We start from the raw sequence: 19,743 nt of genomic DNA, 5'->3' as shown, positions 1-19,743 counted from the left end.
TATTTCTATCATCATGTGAATGGACATCTGAATTTTTAATTAGCAAATCATTCTCTTTTACTAATGCACTGTTGTTATCTACTTGCATATAGTGTGAAGTGTCAATAGTTTTAGAATTTGGAATGTTGTTTTCCACAAGTCCCTTTTTATACATTATGGTCCTTATTGTCCTTTTTACAACACAAAAATTATTCTTAAGTTAACTGCCATTGGTGGTTTCCCACTCAGTAATTCTCTATATTGTAAGTATGGTTTGGAAAGGTCATAAGTACATTGTACACAGAAGTTGTTTATTTGGGTAATGGTCAAGCTGTTTCATAATAAATATGGCAGTGCTTAATGTGCAGCATACATTGTCTAAATGTTGTGCTGTAGGTGCTTATTGTCTAACACAATTCCCAAACAACTACACAGGTAGCATGTTCCACTCATGTATAATCCATAAATATATCTGTGTTATCTTCTTTTCTTTATAGGTGAACATCACAAGTTCTTTTTTTAGATTTATAATTAAGCCATTCTGAATGAGACACTGGAGTGTGTTATCCACAACAAACTTTCTTGCTTGTCACAGAACTACACATATCAACAAGTCAGAGATTCTTCTCCAAAGATTAATCCAATAGTCTCTCGTATGTAACAGGTATCTCATTCTGGGACAGACAGAGACAGGATGAAGATCTTAAATAAAGACCACTGAGTATAATGTATCTCAAGAGTCTACATTTAGTCTATTCTTGTCCAATTCCTTTATAACCAGTACAAAAGCGAATAAGAAGGAACAAAAAACTTGAATGTTCCTGATGTGACATTAGGATTCAGTTTTTTGTTTCTTCTTATTCACATCCATACTGGTTATGAAGGGGCTGATCAATAATTGACTAAATGCAGATCCTTGAGGTATATCATACTTAATGGTCGTTATTGCAGATCTTCATCCTGTCTCTTTTTGTCGCACAATGAGATACCTGTTATGAATGAGGGACTATCTGACTAGTCTTTGTAGCAGTATCTCTGACTTGTTAATATATGTAGTTCTGTGATGAGAAATACAGTTTATTATAGATCTAGTACACATTGTTGTTACTGATTTTCACGGCACAGTATTTTTTGACGTCGAAAGCTGGAAAGTAATGAGCCGGGAAGAAAAGGACAGAACTACAAAGACGAACTGGATAACAAGAAGAGGCATGCATTTCTTGTACAACGCAGATAAGCACGACTACAAAACCATAATATTTTCAGAATACTATGCAGGGTTTATGACAGTAATAAGGTAATTTGATGCTCAGTATAAAAGTGAGATACTGCACATCGTTTGTCTGTTTCCGTTATTGTTTACATCAAACGGTTGACTCGTTCCTATCGATAATATACGCTATTCTGAATGCGCATACAAGGAAGCTAGAAAATATTCTAACCTCCTTGTGAGCATATGGACTAGTGCTGCCTCCCGATGGTTGTTTACTGTACTAAATAGTGCTGCTATCGGACTAGCGATTCTCAGATAACGCTGATTCAGGAACAGTTGATTGCGGGCCGAAACTGTCATACATTTTCGAAGAAAGTGGAAGATTGGACATGATGGACAATTCGGGAGCACAATTACACGGCCCTAAGAGGAAAGACACGAAAGAAAGAGCGAACATTACACGCTTCGTCACGGAAGTTGACAGGTTGTTAGATACTGCGGAACTCGCGGATTATAAGTAGAGGAAATGGTACAAACACGAAATACCAGTTTGCTTTTTCTTCCTAAATTTCTCTGTTTTTCACATTAAGCAAACAAAATACCTGTAGTACATTATGATAAAATCTTTGCGGGTTGGCAGCTGAGTCAATGCGTCGTTTTCTGGCAATGTTTCATTAATTTTCTTACTTTCCGTCTTCAGGCGAAGCGTAGGGTTCTCTCCTTGCTCTCTATGAATGACAGCTTAAATGTGGAGTCTTTGTCATTCGACATGTACTCCAAAAGTGATGGCGTGAGGATTATTTGCTGGTACTAGCGAAAAGACTTAACTTTTCTGAGCGAGGCAGGATTAGATAACTGGTTGTGTTAGTTGGATTAGCGGTTTTTCTTTTTAGTCATCGCTCTTGTCACCACATCTATGATGTGTCCCGAGGTGTGAAGATGGGATAAGAACTGACAGAGGCTAGGTATTTCTCGGAAACGATGTTGTGCATGTTTACAGCTGATCAACCGAAATGGTTCAAATGGCTCTGAGCACTATGGGACTTAACACCTGAGGTCATCAGTCCCCTTGAACTTAGAACTACTTAAACCTAACTAACCTAAAGACATCACACACATCCATGCCCGAGGCAGGATTCGAACCTGCGACCGTAGCGGTCGCGCGGTTCCAAACTGAAGCGCCTAAAACCGCTCGGCCACACCGGCCGGCTGATCAACCGAAATCTTATGGCTGGTGGGGGAGGGAGGGTTTAGGAGTATCAGCAGGGGTGAAGTGATGTAGGTGAAAGTAGTGTGGGTACGTACCATCTTGAAGAGATTTCGCTAACATGTCCGTCACCATCTTTGCGGCTTTCGGGTTGTCCGGCAGTGGCAGGTGGTGTTAGGGGACGGCAGCCACTTCTGCAACTTCAGCAGCGACTTGCGCTGCTTCCTCCTCCTCTTCTTCCAGCTCCTGCTCCGCGTCCTCCACCTCCTCGACCACCTCCCCAGCAGCCTGAGTTTCCGCGTCGGTCAGGGAGGCGGTCGTCTGGGTCTCCACACCCACACCCTTCCTGGTGGGGGTCGGCGCCTCTTCCTTGCGAGACGTGAGGGTCGAGGCTTCCGTCACTCGGCACACCTGACGGCATGCCTCTTCCAGTTGCTCCCTCAGGGCCGCCTCTTCTCCGCCATGGCGGATTTGAGGGCGGTGACGGCGTCGTCAGTGGCTGTCCGTAATGATTCACGGAGACCCTCGTCGTCGTCGTCTTCGCGGCGGCGCGGCCCGCTTCCCCTTCATGTATAGCGGGGCGGGGCGTCCGTCTTGTCTCGTTGGGCCGCCTCTTCGAGTTTAGCGGCCTCAGTCTTCTTGTTCTGCTTGCTCCAGTTCTCGATATAGCTGCAGCGACGACGATTTGCAGTGTGTGCACCACCACAGTTGACGCTCTTCGGAGCAGCATCCCGCGGCTTATTGCAGTCGCGTGTATCGTGTGTTGCCACAGAACTTTGCTACGTGGCCGAGCTGTTGGTACTTGTATCACTCCTGCGACTTCTTCTTCTCGCTCTTCCTTCCACTTCGCACTTCTCTGGCCAGTTGCTCCAATAGGGCGGAGAGAAGGCAGGATCTTGACCTCCATTTGGCTTCGTCTCCCTTGCCACGTCCAGCCGTGTCTGTGACGTACACCAGCGGCAACAGTGTCCGGTTCTCTCTCTCTTCGCACTTGAATTGCTCTTCTCGAGGAAGGTAAGGAGGAGTCTGTTGTCGCTGGACATTTACTCCACTTAGGATGGGTCGAAGTATGCTGGGACGTTTGGGAATAACTGAGACAGTAGTGCATAGTGGGTACTAATGATTGCCGGTCAGGGACAGGCGGTAGGTCACGCGAATAACAGCGATGCGTCAGCTAGGGGCCTTTACTTGACTGGCCCTGTTGACGCCTGGGACTGCCAGTCAGCGACTGACCGGGCGAGTGGTCGATGGTGGGTGCCCTCCTGGCGTCTGGGTGCTTCTTCTTATCCTTCTTCTTCCTCCTGTATGTGTCTGCTTGTGACACTTCGGGATCTGTCACGTCCTCCCAGCTGGCGGCTGCGGCGTCTTCGGCGCTCCTCGCCCCTTGTTCTGTGCTTGCGTTCTCGGGTTGTTCTATCGAAGCGACGAGAACTTCCCACTCGACAGGAGTGAGAGGAGGGCGGGCGTTGTAGGACCTGAGAGTGTCCAAGTGAATGGACACTATTTCTGGAGCTGCGTCTCGGAGAGGGGGCATGGGGCCTCCTCCATGATGACCTGGGTTGCCTTGTTCTTCGCCGCGACGATTGTCTGTGCGGCTGCGTCTTGTGGCTTCCTGTATTACTACAGGTTCCACGGGGGCGGCAGTCTGCGCGTCGGCATCCTTCTCCTGTGCTGGCCGGGGCTGGCTGGCCAGTGCATCACGGAGGTTGTGCACCAGCTGCCGAGCCTCGGCTAGTTCGGCTCGGAGTGTTGCCCTCTCTTCCGCCATTGCGGCTTTGAGGGCAGCACTTTCTTCGTCGGCGGCGGGGCGGACCCTGACTGCGTCCGGTGGGACAGCCGCGTCACCGGTCACCACGAATCTGCCAGAGGCAGGGGGTGGCGAGGACGCAACGGCCTCCACTGTATCCGCCTTCTTGGTGGTCTCGTGTCTCCGTCTAGCTTTGTCACCGCGACTCCGGTTCTCGGTGTAGCTGCAGCCGCGGTAAATCGCCGCGTGAGCGGCGCCACAGTTGGCGCAGCAGCGTGTGGCGTCCTTCTTCGTGCGGTGGCGCGAATCGTGTGCTTGCGCACACCGAAGGCACGCCACTGGATTCCGGCAATACTCGGCAACGTGGCCAAGCTTTTGGCAGCGACAGCGCTGCTTCTTCCGCTCCGCCGTCTTCTTGCGTCCCCCGTCTTCTGATGCGCCCAGCAGTTGCAGCAGGGCGGCTGCTTTGCCTCCCTTTCCGCGTCGTCCACACATGCTGGGGAGTGAGCGCTTCACGTGCCGCGATCAGCTCACCTCCGCAGCCTGAGCGGGAATGCCGAGCGTCGGGTTCACGTCCTGTCCGAGTCTTTATAGCCGCTGGACCACGGGCTTCTCTACATTCTCAGCGCCAGTTTGGGCCAATCAGGTATGACTTAATCGGCGCGGCGGCTCGTGGTGGGGGGAGCCGCGAGCGCCGGGTCCTGGCATCTAGTCTCGGTGCGGCCTGTTTATTTCGTCAGCCACCACCGTCCTGCCTCCATCGGTGCCCTCTCCTATTCTTGCTAATGTTGTGTCCCACGCGGTGCTGAGTTGGAAGCTGCTGTCCCGGTTGACCAGGTAATCATTGACTCGTATCTCCAGTGCCTCTTTAATAGTAGAGTCCCAGAAACCTTTCGCTCTACACAGAATTTTGGTTTGTTCAAAATGAAACGTGCATTCTTCACTGAGGTTGTGCTCCGCTACCGCGGACTTTTCCTTTTGTCCGGGGCCAACGCTTCTCACGTGTTCAGACATATGCAGCGTCATGCAACGCTGCGTCTGTCCGATATATTGTTTTTCACATTCACAGGAAGTGCTGTAGGCACCCGGTGTTCTTAGACCCAAGTTGTCCTTCTCTGAGCACAGCACATTCCTGACTTTTGCTCGAGGACAGAAGATGGTTTGCCTTGGGCGGTCCCGCGTACGGGGGAACGCAAGGCCCTTTTTGTCTTCTTCCTGGAGATCCTCCTCCTTCTTGTTTCTTATCTTGAAAGCGCGTCTAATCTGCGTTTCAGTGTAGCCATTCTTCTGGAAGGTTATCTTCAAATGCTGCATATCAGTAGGTAGACTGTCGTATATGTCATGAGCTCTGCGGACAAGGGTAGTGAGCACCGATTTCCGTTGTACTGGGTGATGGCACCTGTTGGCGTTGAGGCGTGTGTGTTTTCTTTCTGTAGACCGAGTGTCCCAGTGTGCCGTCCATTTTCTTCTTTATCACGATATCGAGGAAGGGTAGGCATCCATTTTCTTCTAATTTCATTGTGAAATGATGTTCTCGTGTATGCTGTTCAGGTGGTTGAAAAATTCTTTTAGGGTGTCCTCGCCGTGCGGCCAGATGGCGAAAGTGTCGTCCACGTACCGATAAAACACCTTAGGTTCAAGGCATGCTGTTTCCAAGGCGATATCCTCTAAGTATTCCATGTACAGGTTTGCGATATATGGTGCCTGCATTCTCATGTAACTGTAGTACATAGTTTACGGTGTACTGTAATGCTTCCTGTATTTTCAGACACACACTACGTTAGAAACATTTCTAAATTAGGTTTTAACACAAAGTCTGACACTTTTGGCTTGAAGATTATGAAGTACAAATATGGAATGGTTCATTGGTATCAAGTTTGTTGAAGTTAAAACAAATCATGGAAAATCTAATAATTCACTGTCAAAGAAAACACTATAAAACACAACAAAACACTACGAAAACACACGAAACGTGCCATTTTGAGTTATCAGTTTCCTTATTCTAAGTAATTTCACTTACAGAAGTCACACACATATCGTCCTTTATAATAACCTGCACATTCAATGTGCGCACACAGTTTGCACATTACACACATTACCCATTCTTTCCCTGCCTCGTCCTGCGAAAATTTATGTGAGCAAAAGTACAATCGGCATCTTCATTTGTGGGTACACTGCTGTCCAGAACGATACTGAGGGTGGACGAATGATTTCTCACTCTGAAAACACCATCAGAATCAAATGATTCTTGGTTCTTAGGCTGTGGTGTCCTCTGCTTCTTTGTCTGCTGTTTATTTGTTGCTGTCGTCGATATTTCAAGAGATCTCTTGTATGGAGACGAGATTAGGACTGCTGAGGAACCGGCTTTTCTTCCTCTGGTACATGGCCTCTTCTTTATTTGTGGAACGGGCGAGATAGACTAAGGTGTAATTACAGATGTAGCGGAAGATGTTCCTGTCTCGACTTCAACACAAGCCATTCCATTTTTAGAAGGCACGGCTCCTCCTGATGGTTCATTGACTGAATCATTGGTTAAATTCTCAGTTATTCCTTCATTGATGGCAGTAAACTTTGCTTCCGTGAAAATATGAGTTTTTAATGGGTACATTACTGTCATCCTAAACCCATTTACTGCTATCTCCATTGTCTGGTTCTTGAGTTAAGCCTTCCCACACAGTTCGGAGATGTTCATATTTGTTATTGGAGTGCATTTTCTCTCATCCATACACGTATCTACTCAGCGTAATAGGATTTCAAAGGAGTCATGAAAATTCTAAGTGCATCTTGTGGGAGGCATGAGGGGGCAGACTCAAGATGCTGAGATGGTATTCGCAAATTTCTGAAGTGGTTATAATGCCCATTCAGAATCAGAAGCACCGGTGGTTCTACTGTTGGCTTCACCTCTCTCAGGAAATGCTGAAACCGATCAGTGAAGACCTGGCTTTGAATTCATCCAGAGGGATAGCATGAAAGAAAGGATTCAGGTGGGGGCACCTCACATTAGCTGACTGCTGCAGTTCGTGCGAGGGAATATCATCATGGAAGGGACAAAATTTCCTTTAGCACACACGCAGGTGACAATGGTCAGAAGTGATTCACGCTCTGCGTAAGAAATGGCTGCTACTTGTCGCTTTCCCTTTTTTGCAACGACGCACAGCGCATTAGAGTCTTAAAAACATGGCCAAAAACAAAAAAGAAAAGGTTTCTACATGGGAATTTGGGGGTAGCAGATTGGCTACAGTAATGGTGAGACTACTGAACCCGGATCAGCTGTTCATTTCATCTGTTATATATCAAGTCAAACGTGGTAATTCATTGTTAGAGGCTCTCACAGCCGGCGAGGCTACAAAATAGTTTTGTGATTAAAGATAAATATTTGTGTTTTGTGTAAATGAAGCGAACATTTACAATATGGAAGGTGTTGCACGAGGTATGTACTAATTAAAAACATTTATATCATTATTAAATCATTAATTATACTGTTTTTAAAACGAAAATGCGCAAGACAATTGTAAGATGTACTTAAAATTACAGATAAATTACGAATTCCGCGACATCCCGCTTTCTTTTGCAGTGAGTTCGCAAGTACATATAATTACCTTTGTAAATTAATCTTCAAATCCACCTACTTGTGCCAGAAACAAAGCTTTCTTCTTCAGAGTGGGATGAATAACTTAGAAAAGGACAGAGGTCGCCACGCCGCAATTACTGTTATCCAATCTTCAAGAAATAATTGCATTCCGGTTTCATATGTTAAACTGAATATTCTGGTAATTTTTTAAACGAAATTATTAATATTAAGTAAAATTTTCATTAATAATCACGAAAAAAGTGCATGTTTATTGAAACACAAATATTGTACATACTTTGTGGAGACACTTTTTTAATGCTTTTAATTACATGTGAAGAAATAAGTATTAAATAAGTGAGCAAATAAATGAATGAATAACTAAATAAATAATAAATAAGTAAATAATACACAAATTAATAATTAAAATTAAAATTTCATACATAAATAAATTTCGTAATTCAAATATATATTAAGTAAATAAATATTAAATACAGAAATAAATTCAAAACAAATTTTTAAACTCATGACCTTGATCAGCAGTCTCAATAACTTCTAAAAAATTCCATTGAAAACAGCAGAAACCGCTTATGGAGGTCTGCAGTGTGCATTCCATCAAATGATCATAAAACCAGTCACTAGACTAATGTACCGATGAAGAAACTTTGTGTGTTCCTAAGTACACTACTCTCTCCCCTAACATGTGTATTACCATCTGTTCCTAGTACTTTAAATTAATGTCCATATTCACTCTGTGACAGAATTGTGTTAACTGTAGTTTAAGGACCAGTTATTCTTAATACTGTGAAACTTAATATTGCTTCATTCTCTGTGTTTGGAACTGTGCTCTAAAATGCAGATGCTTTAACCTATCGTGTCAAATAACATGTATAGTATGATGATATCCATAAAATTTTTATAAGTAGTCTCTCATTGCAATGTAATGTTTCTATACAATCACGTTGCAAAATGGGGAACTTTGCTCTGCGCAATACTGAGACCAGTTTCGTCCAACTTGTGTAGTCTGCCGTTTTTTCCCGTCACTTGTGGAAGGGGAGAGAAAAATTTTGCTCATTTTCTTCTGTGAAACCTAGTGATCTATTAAATATCCTTTCTGTGCCGCTTCAAGGAAAGTGTAACCACCTTCTCCCAGACCGTTCACTCAAAAATGGATTCTGGACATTACTGGCTTTGGCAAACTGAAATGTCATCTGTTGGAGATACTTCTGGGTAAGTCCAAAAATTTTACTTTCCATTGTCATACTATCACTGTTCTTGTTCAGGAGGCAGAAGAAATTTTCTCTTAAGTTTGGTCTTTGTGGCTAAACTAGATGGTAAATCTGATTTTAATAGCTTAAACTGACTGGCCCTGGGAACTTCGACAGTTTTTTCCTGCTTCAGGAGGCCCATCTTCTTTTCTCTAACATTTTTAATTGCTGTTTGTGCAGCATACTCATCCCACTGCTTTCGAGCTCGTGCAGTCATTTCTGAAGGAATATCTATAAACAGAGCTGGCTGTGAAAGTACAGTACAAGTATGGAGTACTAGGGTACAAATATGGAACAATATACAAATATGAAATAATAGTATTCCAAATCACCGACACAGCCACTTCAAATTCAAACATGCAAGCAAAATCGAAAATTCAATTTAAATACGTAACAAACGCGCCATGTTGCAGCTTAATGTATTAACTAAACGACTCTTTAGAAAATATAGTAATAATTTAGGTATTATGACAAGAATGAGACTGAAAAACAGCAACCCACAACAATTGTTACTCCTAGTCCATTTGTTAAAACAGCTTCACTCACCCACAGTGGCTGTCAACTGCAATATGAATGCATCCTAAAGCAGTCTGCAGTTGCTGAAAGTAGCTTTCATGTAGCTCACCAGAAACAGCACTTACAAGGCAAGACGCCAAAGCATTCCATATTACTAGCCCTCGTCCACCATTGTACCTCTTCCTCTTCTATACAGTGAGAATACAAGACATTTTGGCACGGTTCACCAAACTAGATGAGGGGATCCATGACCTATTAGGCACTAACGAATACGAGACAGACGTTCGAAAATTGAAGAGTAATATAGACGCCACGAAATGCACCATTTCTCGAATCTCACACGAAATAGAGAAACAGCTCGCAAAATCTGTCACATACTTAAACATTTCCGAGGCCCCATGATACAACATGTAACAAAGAGTGTTAATTCAACTTTAACAACATTTCCTCCGGTCGAGCTTGAGCCCTATTCAGATGATCTGGAGAGCCAAAGCATGTAGTAGAAGATATTGCGGTAACGGCTGAGACATACACAGAAACAAAGATGATCCTCCAGTGTCGTTATGGTAACGAGGATCGGATAATCCAGGCCCACCTGGATTAAATAGTTGGCGTAAAACCCATTTAATTGGTCATCCCAGAGGAACTCAATTCATTGAATGCCATGGGGGGGGGGGGGGGGGGGGGGGGGGGAGGGGGGAAGGGGAATTCAAGTTCTCCAGGCTCTCGGTGAAGACATGAATGAATATGCCTCAACCACTATGCCAAAATTCTCCTTGTTTTTCTGGATAATTCACGCCAAGCGTGTGGGACTATCCAAAGGGGACATTTTGCAGTTGGTCGGCTTTCTGAGTGAGGAAGGGGCCGAGGCAATCACCACGTGTATGATACACAGTGATCTTTCCATCACCTTTAGCACCACTCTACAGGTGTTTCCCTCTAAGTGCAGGCGAAATCTAAAAGATCCATCCTGAAAGGTACTAGAAGACAAGAAGCATTCTGAGTCTTTTGTGAACCTTGCGGCATCTAGGTGCAGGACTGTACGAAGATCGTTTGTGTCGGTGATCGAACAGATAAACTGAAATGAGCAAATAGATATTTCCTTTGACTTCAGCGTGGGCATTGGTCTCAAATTACAGGACGAAGAAAAAGCCTCGGTGTGCTAAGTGTAGAAAGCTTCATAATAAGCCCGTTTGTAATGAAGGAAAGGATACTTAGACTCCTGCGGCTTAGACAGACATTACTTCTGAGGGCAGTTGACGTTGAACGTGAATAAATGTAATATATAGCACATACATCAGACATAGGAAAAGAAATCCACTACTTTACAACTACACTATTGATGACAAACCACTGGAAATAATATCTACCGTAAGGTATCTAGGAGTAACTATCCAGAGCGACCTTGAGTGAAACGACCACCTAAAACAAACAGTAGGGAAAGCAAATGCCAGACTGAGATTCATAGGAAGAATCTTAAGGAAATGTAACTTATCCACGAAAGAGGTGGCTTATAAGGCGCTTGCTTGACCGATTCTTGAGCACTGTACATCAATATGATCAATACGAGGAGATTTGTGCAAGCGGAGGGGTTCACTGTTGAAATTTCAAGAAAACACTTTCTGAGAAGAGTCGGACCACATATTAAACCTCCTACATACATCTCGCGACATGACCATGATGAGGAAGTTCGAGAAATTACAGCTGAGAACAGCTGATACAGAGGCTTACCAACAATCATTCTTCCCACTTGCCATTCGCGACTGTAACTGGATAGGGGGTGGGGGAGGGGATGTTCACTTAATGGTAGCAGATAATAGCAGAAGCACCCTCTGCCAGACATCGTTACGTGGCTTGCAGAGTGTGAGGTAGACGTAGAGAAATAGCTGCTATTCCTCATGGATTCACGTACTTTTAGACAGCGCAAGTATGTCTCAGGACATACAAGACTGGGTAGGACAACTGGATGTGTGCTGGATTTTGGAAGCCCATCCAGCTACATAGCAAAATCGCTGACTGGCGATATGGAACTGCGGACTCTAGATACGCGAGAATTAACTGTTTGTTCATTTGAATCAAAGTCTACATCCTCACGTCACTCTACACTTGTTCATGTTAATATGAAGGGGCTTTGGAAGAATTCTTGGGTGTCACTCACTGCCTTTGAAAATCTTCAGATGATCTCACACCAGCCCCCTGGTCCACAACATGAAAAGAGTTATCATACGCTCATTACATTACGCTAACAGATCGAAAAATCGGCTCAGCGGCAGATATTCCCGCGAAGATTCTCATAGGAGGCGATTTTTATCGGAAAATAGCGAAGAAGAAAACGCCAACAAGCGGCTCTGAATCTTTAATGTCAGTTTCTTACCTATTCTGCTTGATACTTGGTGAGAACAAGTCAGGAGCCTGTATGCAAGCAACCACGGTGAATTTTGTTCGTTCTGACTGGTCTCCTCTGACCTTGGATGACGACCTCAGACACTTTTGAGACCTAGAGGCTACAGGGATTACAACAATCAAGATAGATCCGTGAGCAACAATGACACGAGACTTCTTAAGGAGTTCAGAGCGTCTTTCTGTATGAAGGATCAACGAGCCTAAGTTTCGCTGCCCAAAAGACACGGTAAAGCCCTTTCCAGTAACAGACTGAGGATATGATTTCAATGTTAAGAAGCCTTTATGCGAATATACAACGACTTAACACTAGACTACACTCTGAAGGGGCAGACAGAGGTAATTCCAGCTTAGCTCTTAGGGAAGGCACTGTTTTTTCTGTCTCATCAAGCAGTGAGGAGAAAGAAAAACGTGGGAAGACTAAGTGGAGGAAAGCCTTCAATGCCTCATCCCCCAAAAGCATTGCTCCTTCTCTGAACGAGGTACTAGGCGCAGGAGCGAATCTAATATCTGGGATATGAGAGATTTTACTGCGATTCAGACATTCCACTGTTATTGTCACACACATCACGCAGGCTTTCTTTCAACTGGTCTTGAATGAAGAAAAAAAGACTGAACCAGATTCTTCTGGTTCAGAACTAACCAGAACAAAATGGGAGATCTTCGAACCATGGATGACATTGTGGGTATTGTTTCCCTTCTTCTCTCAGGAAGTATTGGATACCAAATCAAGAATGAAGCTGGCATAGCAGTACCCATGTGGGCACTAAAGCACGTCGGTTGGAATATTTTTGGTATGAACTTTGTCACTCACCAGGCTCTGTAGCAGGTGTCGAGACTGTGTGGAATGGGTGAACATTCAAACTCGCTGACGAGTGTCCCAACCTCAAGTGTGTCGCCACACGGCGTGTCCATCAAGACGCAGGTTCAGGGCTACAGTGATGCTGACAGCAAGACGAGAAGAACCAACTGAGTGAAGCTAGGCTGGCAGAAGCCTCGCCAGACCCTGAGATACCTTCTTTGGATCGGTAGTGACCCTAGTGTCCAGATATCCTGTTGAGTGGCAGAATTGACAGCTTGTGGAAGAAGTTTGCACGTGAAGAAACACTCGCTATCACTTAGTTTCCCCACTCTGTGAGAGTGGAGCTCAGGTGATGAGTGAGCTGGTGATGATGAAAGCTGGCACTGATGATGGTGTCTTCTAACCGCGAGGCCTTGGCTGGTGGTGTTGACGATGCAGGTGCCAGTCATGCGACGGAGGCGAGCGCCAGATAACGGAGCGCCATGTATGAGATAGGTGGACAACTGGCTATCAGTTGTGTTGCGTCACTAGATGACAGCGAACTCCAGCACTGCACTGGTGACGAGTCTGAGTGACGAGAAGCTGGTGGCGTGGGGGTGTGGAGTGCCAGGCCTGTTTAACTTGGGGCTGTGTCCCATGCTTCACACTCAGCTTTGAGTAGGTGTTGGAAATGGTTGCTGGGATGATGCAGCAGTAGGAGGGCTGTGCCGGCATTGCTGGGTGGCTGTGAGCAGGGGCAGACAAGTGGGAGGCCACATTTGACAGATGAAAACACAAGTGAGGGGTACTGTGGGCATGCACCACCAGTGCCTCCAGTGTGACGACGGATGGTGGCAGATATGCTGTGCAAATAAGACTACTTCGGGAGAGGCAGGGGTGCTGATGTGGCTTAGGGGGCGCAGTCGGCTGATGGCAGTGGAGGAGGCGGAATCGTGTGAGGAGTATGCCATGGGGAGATAGAGGTTCATGAGGATGAGTGTCCTAGGCGTCATGGGCGCTGGCGACTGTGTTGTCGACGGCTGGTGAATCAGAAGTGGTGCTGATGTAGCAGGATTAGTTTCCCACAATGTCCCAAGCTGTAGTGTGGTAGGCAGGTATCTCAAGGGCCTCATGGCAGAGGTTCTTGACTCGAAGTTGGCAGTAGTTGGCGTTGTCAGTGGCGTAGGCATTGGCAGCAGGGTACTGACAAACATGGTAGGCAGGCTGCACGGCGTGAGATTGAGCAGTATATAGGCTGGCCTCAGCCTACCAATTGAAATGCTGGTAGTGGTGCCATGGAGATGCAGAGTAAACATCTTGGAGCTCCACTTCAAGATCTATGGGGAATGGAGTACCGTGGGGGCTAGTGAGCGTAGATGCACAGCATAACATGGGTGCATGAGGTGAGGTCGCCCTGAATGAATGTCCTACATTTGCCATGGTGCTGGGAGGTGTGGCCACAGAAGGTTTATGCAGTCCTGCAAACTGGCAGTGAATTCAAGCAACATGTCATCTGTGGGAAGGTCAGCGGGCTCTAGGATGTCACCTGGCACAGCGAGCTGCAGGTTGTAAAGAAGGTCAGCAGCTGATGTCTCAAGGTCCGTCTTATGAGTAACAAGGAGGTTGAGAACTACTAGCAGTAGGGCAGCAGTCCACCTGCTATTGCGGCAGTTATGGTGGAGCCACCCCACCATGCCATTGGTGATAGAGTGGTAGCTTAACATCAGATGCAGAGGTTCATCAGGGCCTGAAAAAGGATTCCTGATAAAGGACTAATGTAAATTGTCGCCTGTGGGCAGCTGACATGGACAATGGAGATGAAAGTAGTAGCTACTGTGGCATCAGTGATGTCAGGTATTGACATTGCCTCAGGCTAGTGGATGAATCTGTCCATCATGGTGAGGAGGTAGTAGCAGCAGTCTGAGGGGGATAGAGGGCCATTAATGTCCAAGTGAATGTGGGCAAAAAGATGCTTGACATCTGCAAAGGCGGTGATGGGGGGTGCATATGCGATGGCCAACATAGGCAGACTGACAGGTGAGGCAGGTGTTGGCCCAGATCCTCTAGTCCCTCGGCATACCTGGCCATACGAAACACTGTATTACCACAGTGGTGGTGCGTGCCAGGTTGTGCAACCAGTTGAATGCAGCTTTATGGATGGCAGCAGGAAGCAATGGGCATAGTGAGTCAGTACATACATCATGCTAGATACAGCTGTTTGAGCTGGAAGCTGATGTACATTGGAGGTGGAGTCTGTAAGGGGTGGCCAGGAGTAGATGGGAGGGTTCCGGGTCATGCTTCTGGGTGGAGCTAAATGCATCATAGTCCAGGGAAGAGGCGCTGTGACTTATGTCAGTTGTAAATTCAGAGATGAACGACAGCTGATGCAATTGATGTGGGGAGCACAAGTCATAGTCTTTTGCAAGGGCAAATGTGGTATGCTTGGTGAAGACTGTGAAGTGATGGGCCTCCACCAATGGCTGAAAGTACTTGATTGCCTTGTAGGAGGAGGTGAGGAGCTCTCTGTCACATATGTTCCAGAGTAGTTGTGTGACAGAGATATTCTTGGAGGAGAAAGCGAGCAGCTGCCAGGTGTCACTGGCATGTTGCTGCAGGACAATGCCAGTGGCTATCTCGCTGAGGTCGACAAAGACACCAAGTAGGGTGGTGGAGTTGGGTTGGGAGAGCATGGTAGAGTCCATCAAGGGGCACTTGGTGGCAGAGAAGCTATCTTCCATTTGCAGCATCCATGGCACTGTCTTGTTGCCTTTTGTTTTGGCGCCATGAAGGGTGGTGACGATTGGCTCCTGCATAGTAGCAGCACTCCTCAGATGATGCCAGTAGAAGTTAAACATACCAAGGAAGCAATGAAGGTCCCTGAATGTCTCTGGACGCGGGGATTCGAGGATAGCTTGCACCTTGTCTGGCAGGTGACATGAACTGGCGACAGAGATGATGTGGCCAAGGAATACCATCTGGTGTCTATAACGCACTTTTCTGTGTTGATGATGATGCCAGCATCTTGGAGAGATTCGAATATATTGTGAAGGTGCTCGCAGTGTCTCAGATCGTGGAAAAACCAGTACATCTTCCAAGTAGCTGGGAAAGCCTTGCAAAATGCTGTCCAAGAAATGCTTCACCATTTGGGCAGCATTACAGAGGCCAAAAGTCATGAAGGCACTCTCATAGAGACCAAATGGCGTGGTGATCCCGGTCTTCTGGATATGCTTTGGTTTGATCAGACTCTGGGTGAAAGCCTTGGCGTGAATGATTGTGTTGGTAATTGTAGCCCCAGCCAGACCGCTGTTATAGCTGTGTAGGAGCGATACGGGATACTGGTCAGAGATGGCACAGTGTCTTAACTTCTGCTAATCGCTGTTTTGTCGCCAGGAGCTACACTTCTTCTCGGTAAGGTTCTTTGAAGGATGCAGCATGCCAGCAGCAAGCATCTCATAAAACTCGGCCTTGGCGATCTTGATTTTGTGTGGTACTAGGACCCATGGCTCGTGGAAGACAGGTGGCCTGGGGCTGGTGTTGATGTAGTGGATAGTTGAATGGCGGGCCTCGAGAGGTGTGCTCGACTGATGTATGAGCACAGGAAACTGTACTAGGAGGTCAGCAAATGGGCCAGAATATGCCCCCCACTTCACATCAAAGAAAACAGTGAAATAAGTGGTACACTTTGTTGATCTGCTCGTATCACTGTCAATGAGGTGCCAGCTGGCAATGTCAGGAAGCAGGTAGCAGTCCCCAATGAAGTTTGCTCTGATAATAGGGTCAGTGAAGTTGGTGACAGTGAAGATCCAGGGCAGGTATCGTTGCAGACCAAGGGCGAGGAAACAATGAAGTGTACTGTCAGTGTCGATGGTAGTGTTATTCACTACCATCAGGAGGATGCCTGAGATGGCACCAATGTCACATACAAGAAACCTTGGAAAGATAGGAAATTTAGAGCTGGTGTCAGTCAGGGATGGTGTGTGCAGTGAGTGTCATGGACCAACAGCTCTAGAAGACTGAGGAGCAACTAGGCACACCTAGTACAGGTGGCCATTTGTGTTTAGTTGACAAGAGTAGGGTTCTCTGCAGTTCACAGCGTCTGGGCCAAAACGCTCGTGATACCAGCAGAGGCCAGCTGTGTCAGCAGACTGGCCAGAGCTGCAGAGGCAGTAACTGTCATTGCACTGGCAGCTGGTGCTGCATGGAGGGCGGTAGTTGGAATCGAGGTGGGCCACAGTTGCCTGCATTGTTGCCATGTCGACACTGAGGCATGCCATATACTTCTGGCTGCTGGGTGCTATGCTACACAGAGGTGAGGTCATTAGTGACACACTGAGCGGCAGGGAGGGTGGGGTGATGGTGAGCTGTGGGTAGGGGTCGGACTGGCATGTGGCAGCGATGGTGGCAGGCAGGGAGGTCAGTGTCTCATGCAACCTATTGGTGAGGCTGGCAGCATCAGTGAGGTCTGCATGCGATACCACAGCTGCCTGTATTAGGGCCAGAAGGCGAGCCAGCCACACATTACATAGGAAGCTATCAGAGACTGTGTGTGGCTCAGTCAGGCTTCGGAGGTGGTGCAGGAATTGCCAGGGTTGCCAGTCCGCTCACTGCTCGATGGGAAGGAGGACCCAGATGTGCTCCATCTCTGACAACGTGAGTTGCATCATAAGACAGAGCCAGACTGTCCTGTAGCTGTCAGCGATTGGGGTCCACGAGAACATTTCACAGACCTCCATCAAATATGTCAGCCTAAGCTGGCTGATCACCATAGTGAACTTGATGGCATCCTGGGTGATGCTACAGCTGGTGAAGATGGCGTTCACAGAGAAAAACAATTGGTGCGAGTCTTCAGGAATGAAGGGTGGTGAATGGGCCACATCATGGGCAGATAGAGTGGTGGCAGCAAGTAGTGGATCAAATGTCAACGCGTCAGGGTCTGTAGAGATGGCAGCAGTGGCGCTGGCAGGAGATGCAGAGGCCGATGTGGATACTGGTGTGGAGTTTGGTACCGAGATTTGGGCCGATGGTGATCACATCACTGTAAGTTGCGTGCACAGCTCGGTGTTGCAACATTCCAGCTCTGTGAGGCTCACCATCAGGTCAGCGATTATGGTGTGAGTGATGGAGCTGGAGCCATGTGTGGTGAGGCATAGGTTGAGCTCGTGGCAAAAGCCGTGGTTGCTAGGTTGCACAGGGGACAAACACACACAAAGAGAATTTATGCAAAGTGAAGTAGAGTCTTCAGCATGTTAATGAAGTCGCTGATGGAGCATGTGTGTTCACGGGAGTGGGACGATAAACAATGTACCAAATTTCAAAATTAATTTGCCAGATTTTATTGTCAGGTCACCAGTGTGGGTATTATTTCCCAACCTAATTTACTAAAACTAAATGCAACCTAATGGAGTATGGCGTTCTAGGTGCTGTATAAATAACAGTTCTGCACGTGGGTAGAAAACGACACTTTTATTAAAAACCTAGTTGTTATCCCAAGAAACATGAATTAGTCTCACAGATTAATTGTTCATGGAGGAGGTCATTTGGTAAATTCCATGGTGCTAGGTAAAGGAGATGCTGCAATAGTCTCTCGTGGGAAGTATTGGGGGACAAGATTAAGAATGAAGTTTGCACGGAGGTACCCACATGGGAACGAAGTGCACGCCAGTCAGAATGTTTGGGGACGAACTTTTTGACCTACCGGGCTCCATAGCGGATGTGGAGACAGCATGGAGCAGCTGAACCTTTAAACCCGAAGGCGAGTGTCTCAACCTCAAGCATGTCGACATGTGGCATGTCTGTTGAGATGCAGGCCTGGGACCAGAACGATGCTAATACCATGAGCAGAAGAGCCGGACTGAACGTAGCTAGGCCGACCGAAGCCTCGTCAGACACTGAGCTACCTTTTTTGAACTGGCAGCCAGTGACTGTAGTGTCCAAATATCTGGTCGCGCGTCCGAATCGACAGCCAGTCGTGGAAACCGGCGCTCGAATAAAAGCTCACTGCAGACAGGCTGTCACAAAATACAATATCGCTTCACCGGTCTCCCTTTTGACCTGGAGCTCTTTTTTACTCTCTGCATGAATGTATGAGATCATTTCCAACCATGCTTCCTCTATAAAGAGGAATACATACATTGACGATTTTCCGATTATAGTAGAAATTGATAATTCGGCGATCATAATATACTATGAACTTTTAGTCCTAATGGAGCTGGTCATTCTTCCCTTATAGAAATTGGCCAAACCACAAAAACTTAAAAATATCTGGGTAAGAACCCCACACGCAGACTCAAGTTTTAGGTGTAGACTGAAACAGCGAGGTTGAACACTTTTGTATCGACCCCAGCGATTAACAAGGCACAAAACGACAGTAACTGCAACGTACAGTTATGTTATCTTATTCACTTGGACTGTTCTCCTCTGTGTCGCTTGCTGGAAAATTGTTGTTCCAGGGCACATGGTGCAGGGGAACTGGCTGGGATGAACTTATGCCCTCAGAACTAGGAGAAAGATGGCACATTTGGATATTGAACCTACCATCATGGTCACAGGTACGTCTCCTTGGATGGCTAGCCACAGCTCATTTTCTGCGACACATTCAGAAATGCATATGGAGCAGCTCTGTACAGCCCTAGAGTGTAAATTTCTAACTCATTTAGTCTGTAGCATGAACAGAATTGCTCCTGTTATGAAGGTGATCTTCCCACGAGCTTTTAGCGGAAGTAGTTGGTTAGTTGGTTGGTTCGAGGGACAAATCTAAATCAGGATGACCAGACGGGGGTTTGAACTGTCGTCCTCCCAAATGCGAGTCCAGTGTGCTAACCACTGCACCACCTCGCTCGGCGGGAAGCAGTACGAAACTGACTACTGTGCTACTTCTGACATGCAACAAATTTAAATTCGTTGACAGGATGGCACAGTCACACATAATTGGATTTGCTGTTATTCAAACACAAAGACCTTTGTTTGTAATTGTATAACAGAGAAAAATCTCACATGAATCCCATACAATGAAGTCACTTCTCAGGACAAGACAGGGCAGCTGATCATCTTTCACGAGGACTCCT

The 19,743-nt window shown here is 46.4% G+C and overlaps 1 protein-coding gene across 1 annotated transcript; it reads right to left on the bottom strand.

Moving 5' to 3' along the window:
* Window positions 1–16,047: 16,047 nt before the first annotated feature.
* LOC124620094 lies at window positions 16,048–16,566 on the bottom strand. Its single transcript, XM_047146762.1, has one exon. It carries the CDS (start codon window positions 16,564–16,566, stop codon window positions 16,048–16,050), a length of 519 nt encoding a protein of 172 aa, XP_047002718.1.
* Between the last annotated feature and the right edge of the window lie 3,177 nt (window positions 16,567–19,743).

Source organism: Schistocerca americana, chromosome 6 (genome assembly GCF_021461395.2).
Source record: "Schistocerca americana isolate TAMUIC-IGC-003095 chromosome 6, iqSchAmer2.1, whole genome shotgun sequence".
In the NCBI taxonomy this organism is placed as follows: Eukaryota; Metazoa; Arthropoda; class Insecta; order Orthoptera; family Acrididae; genus Schistocerca; species Schistocerca americana.
This window is presented reverse-complemented; position numbering and strand designations above follow the sequence as displayed.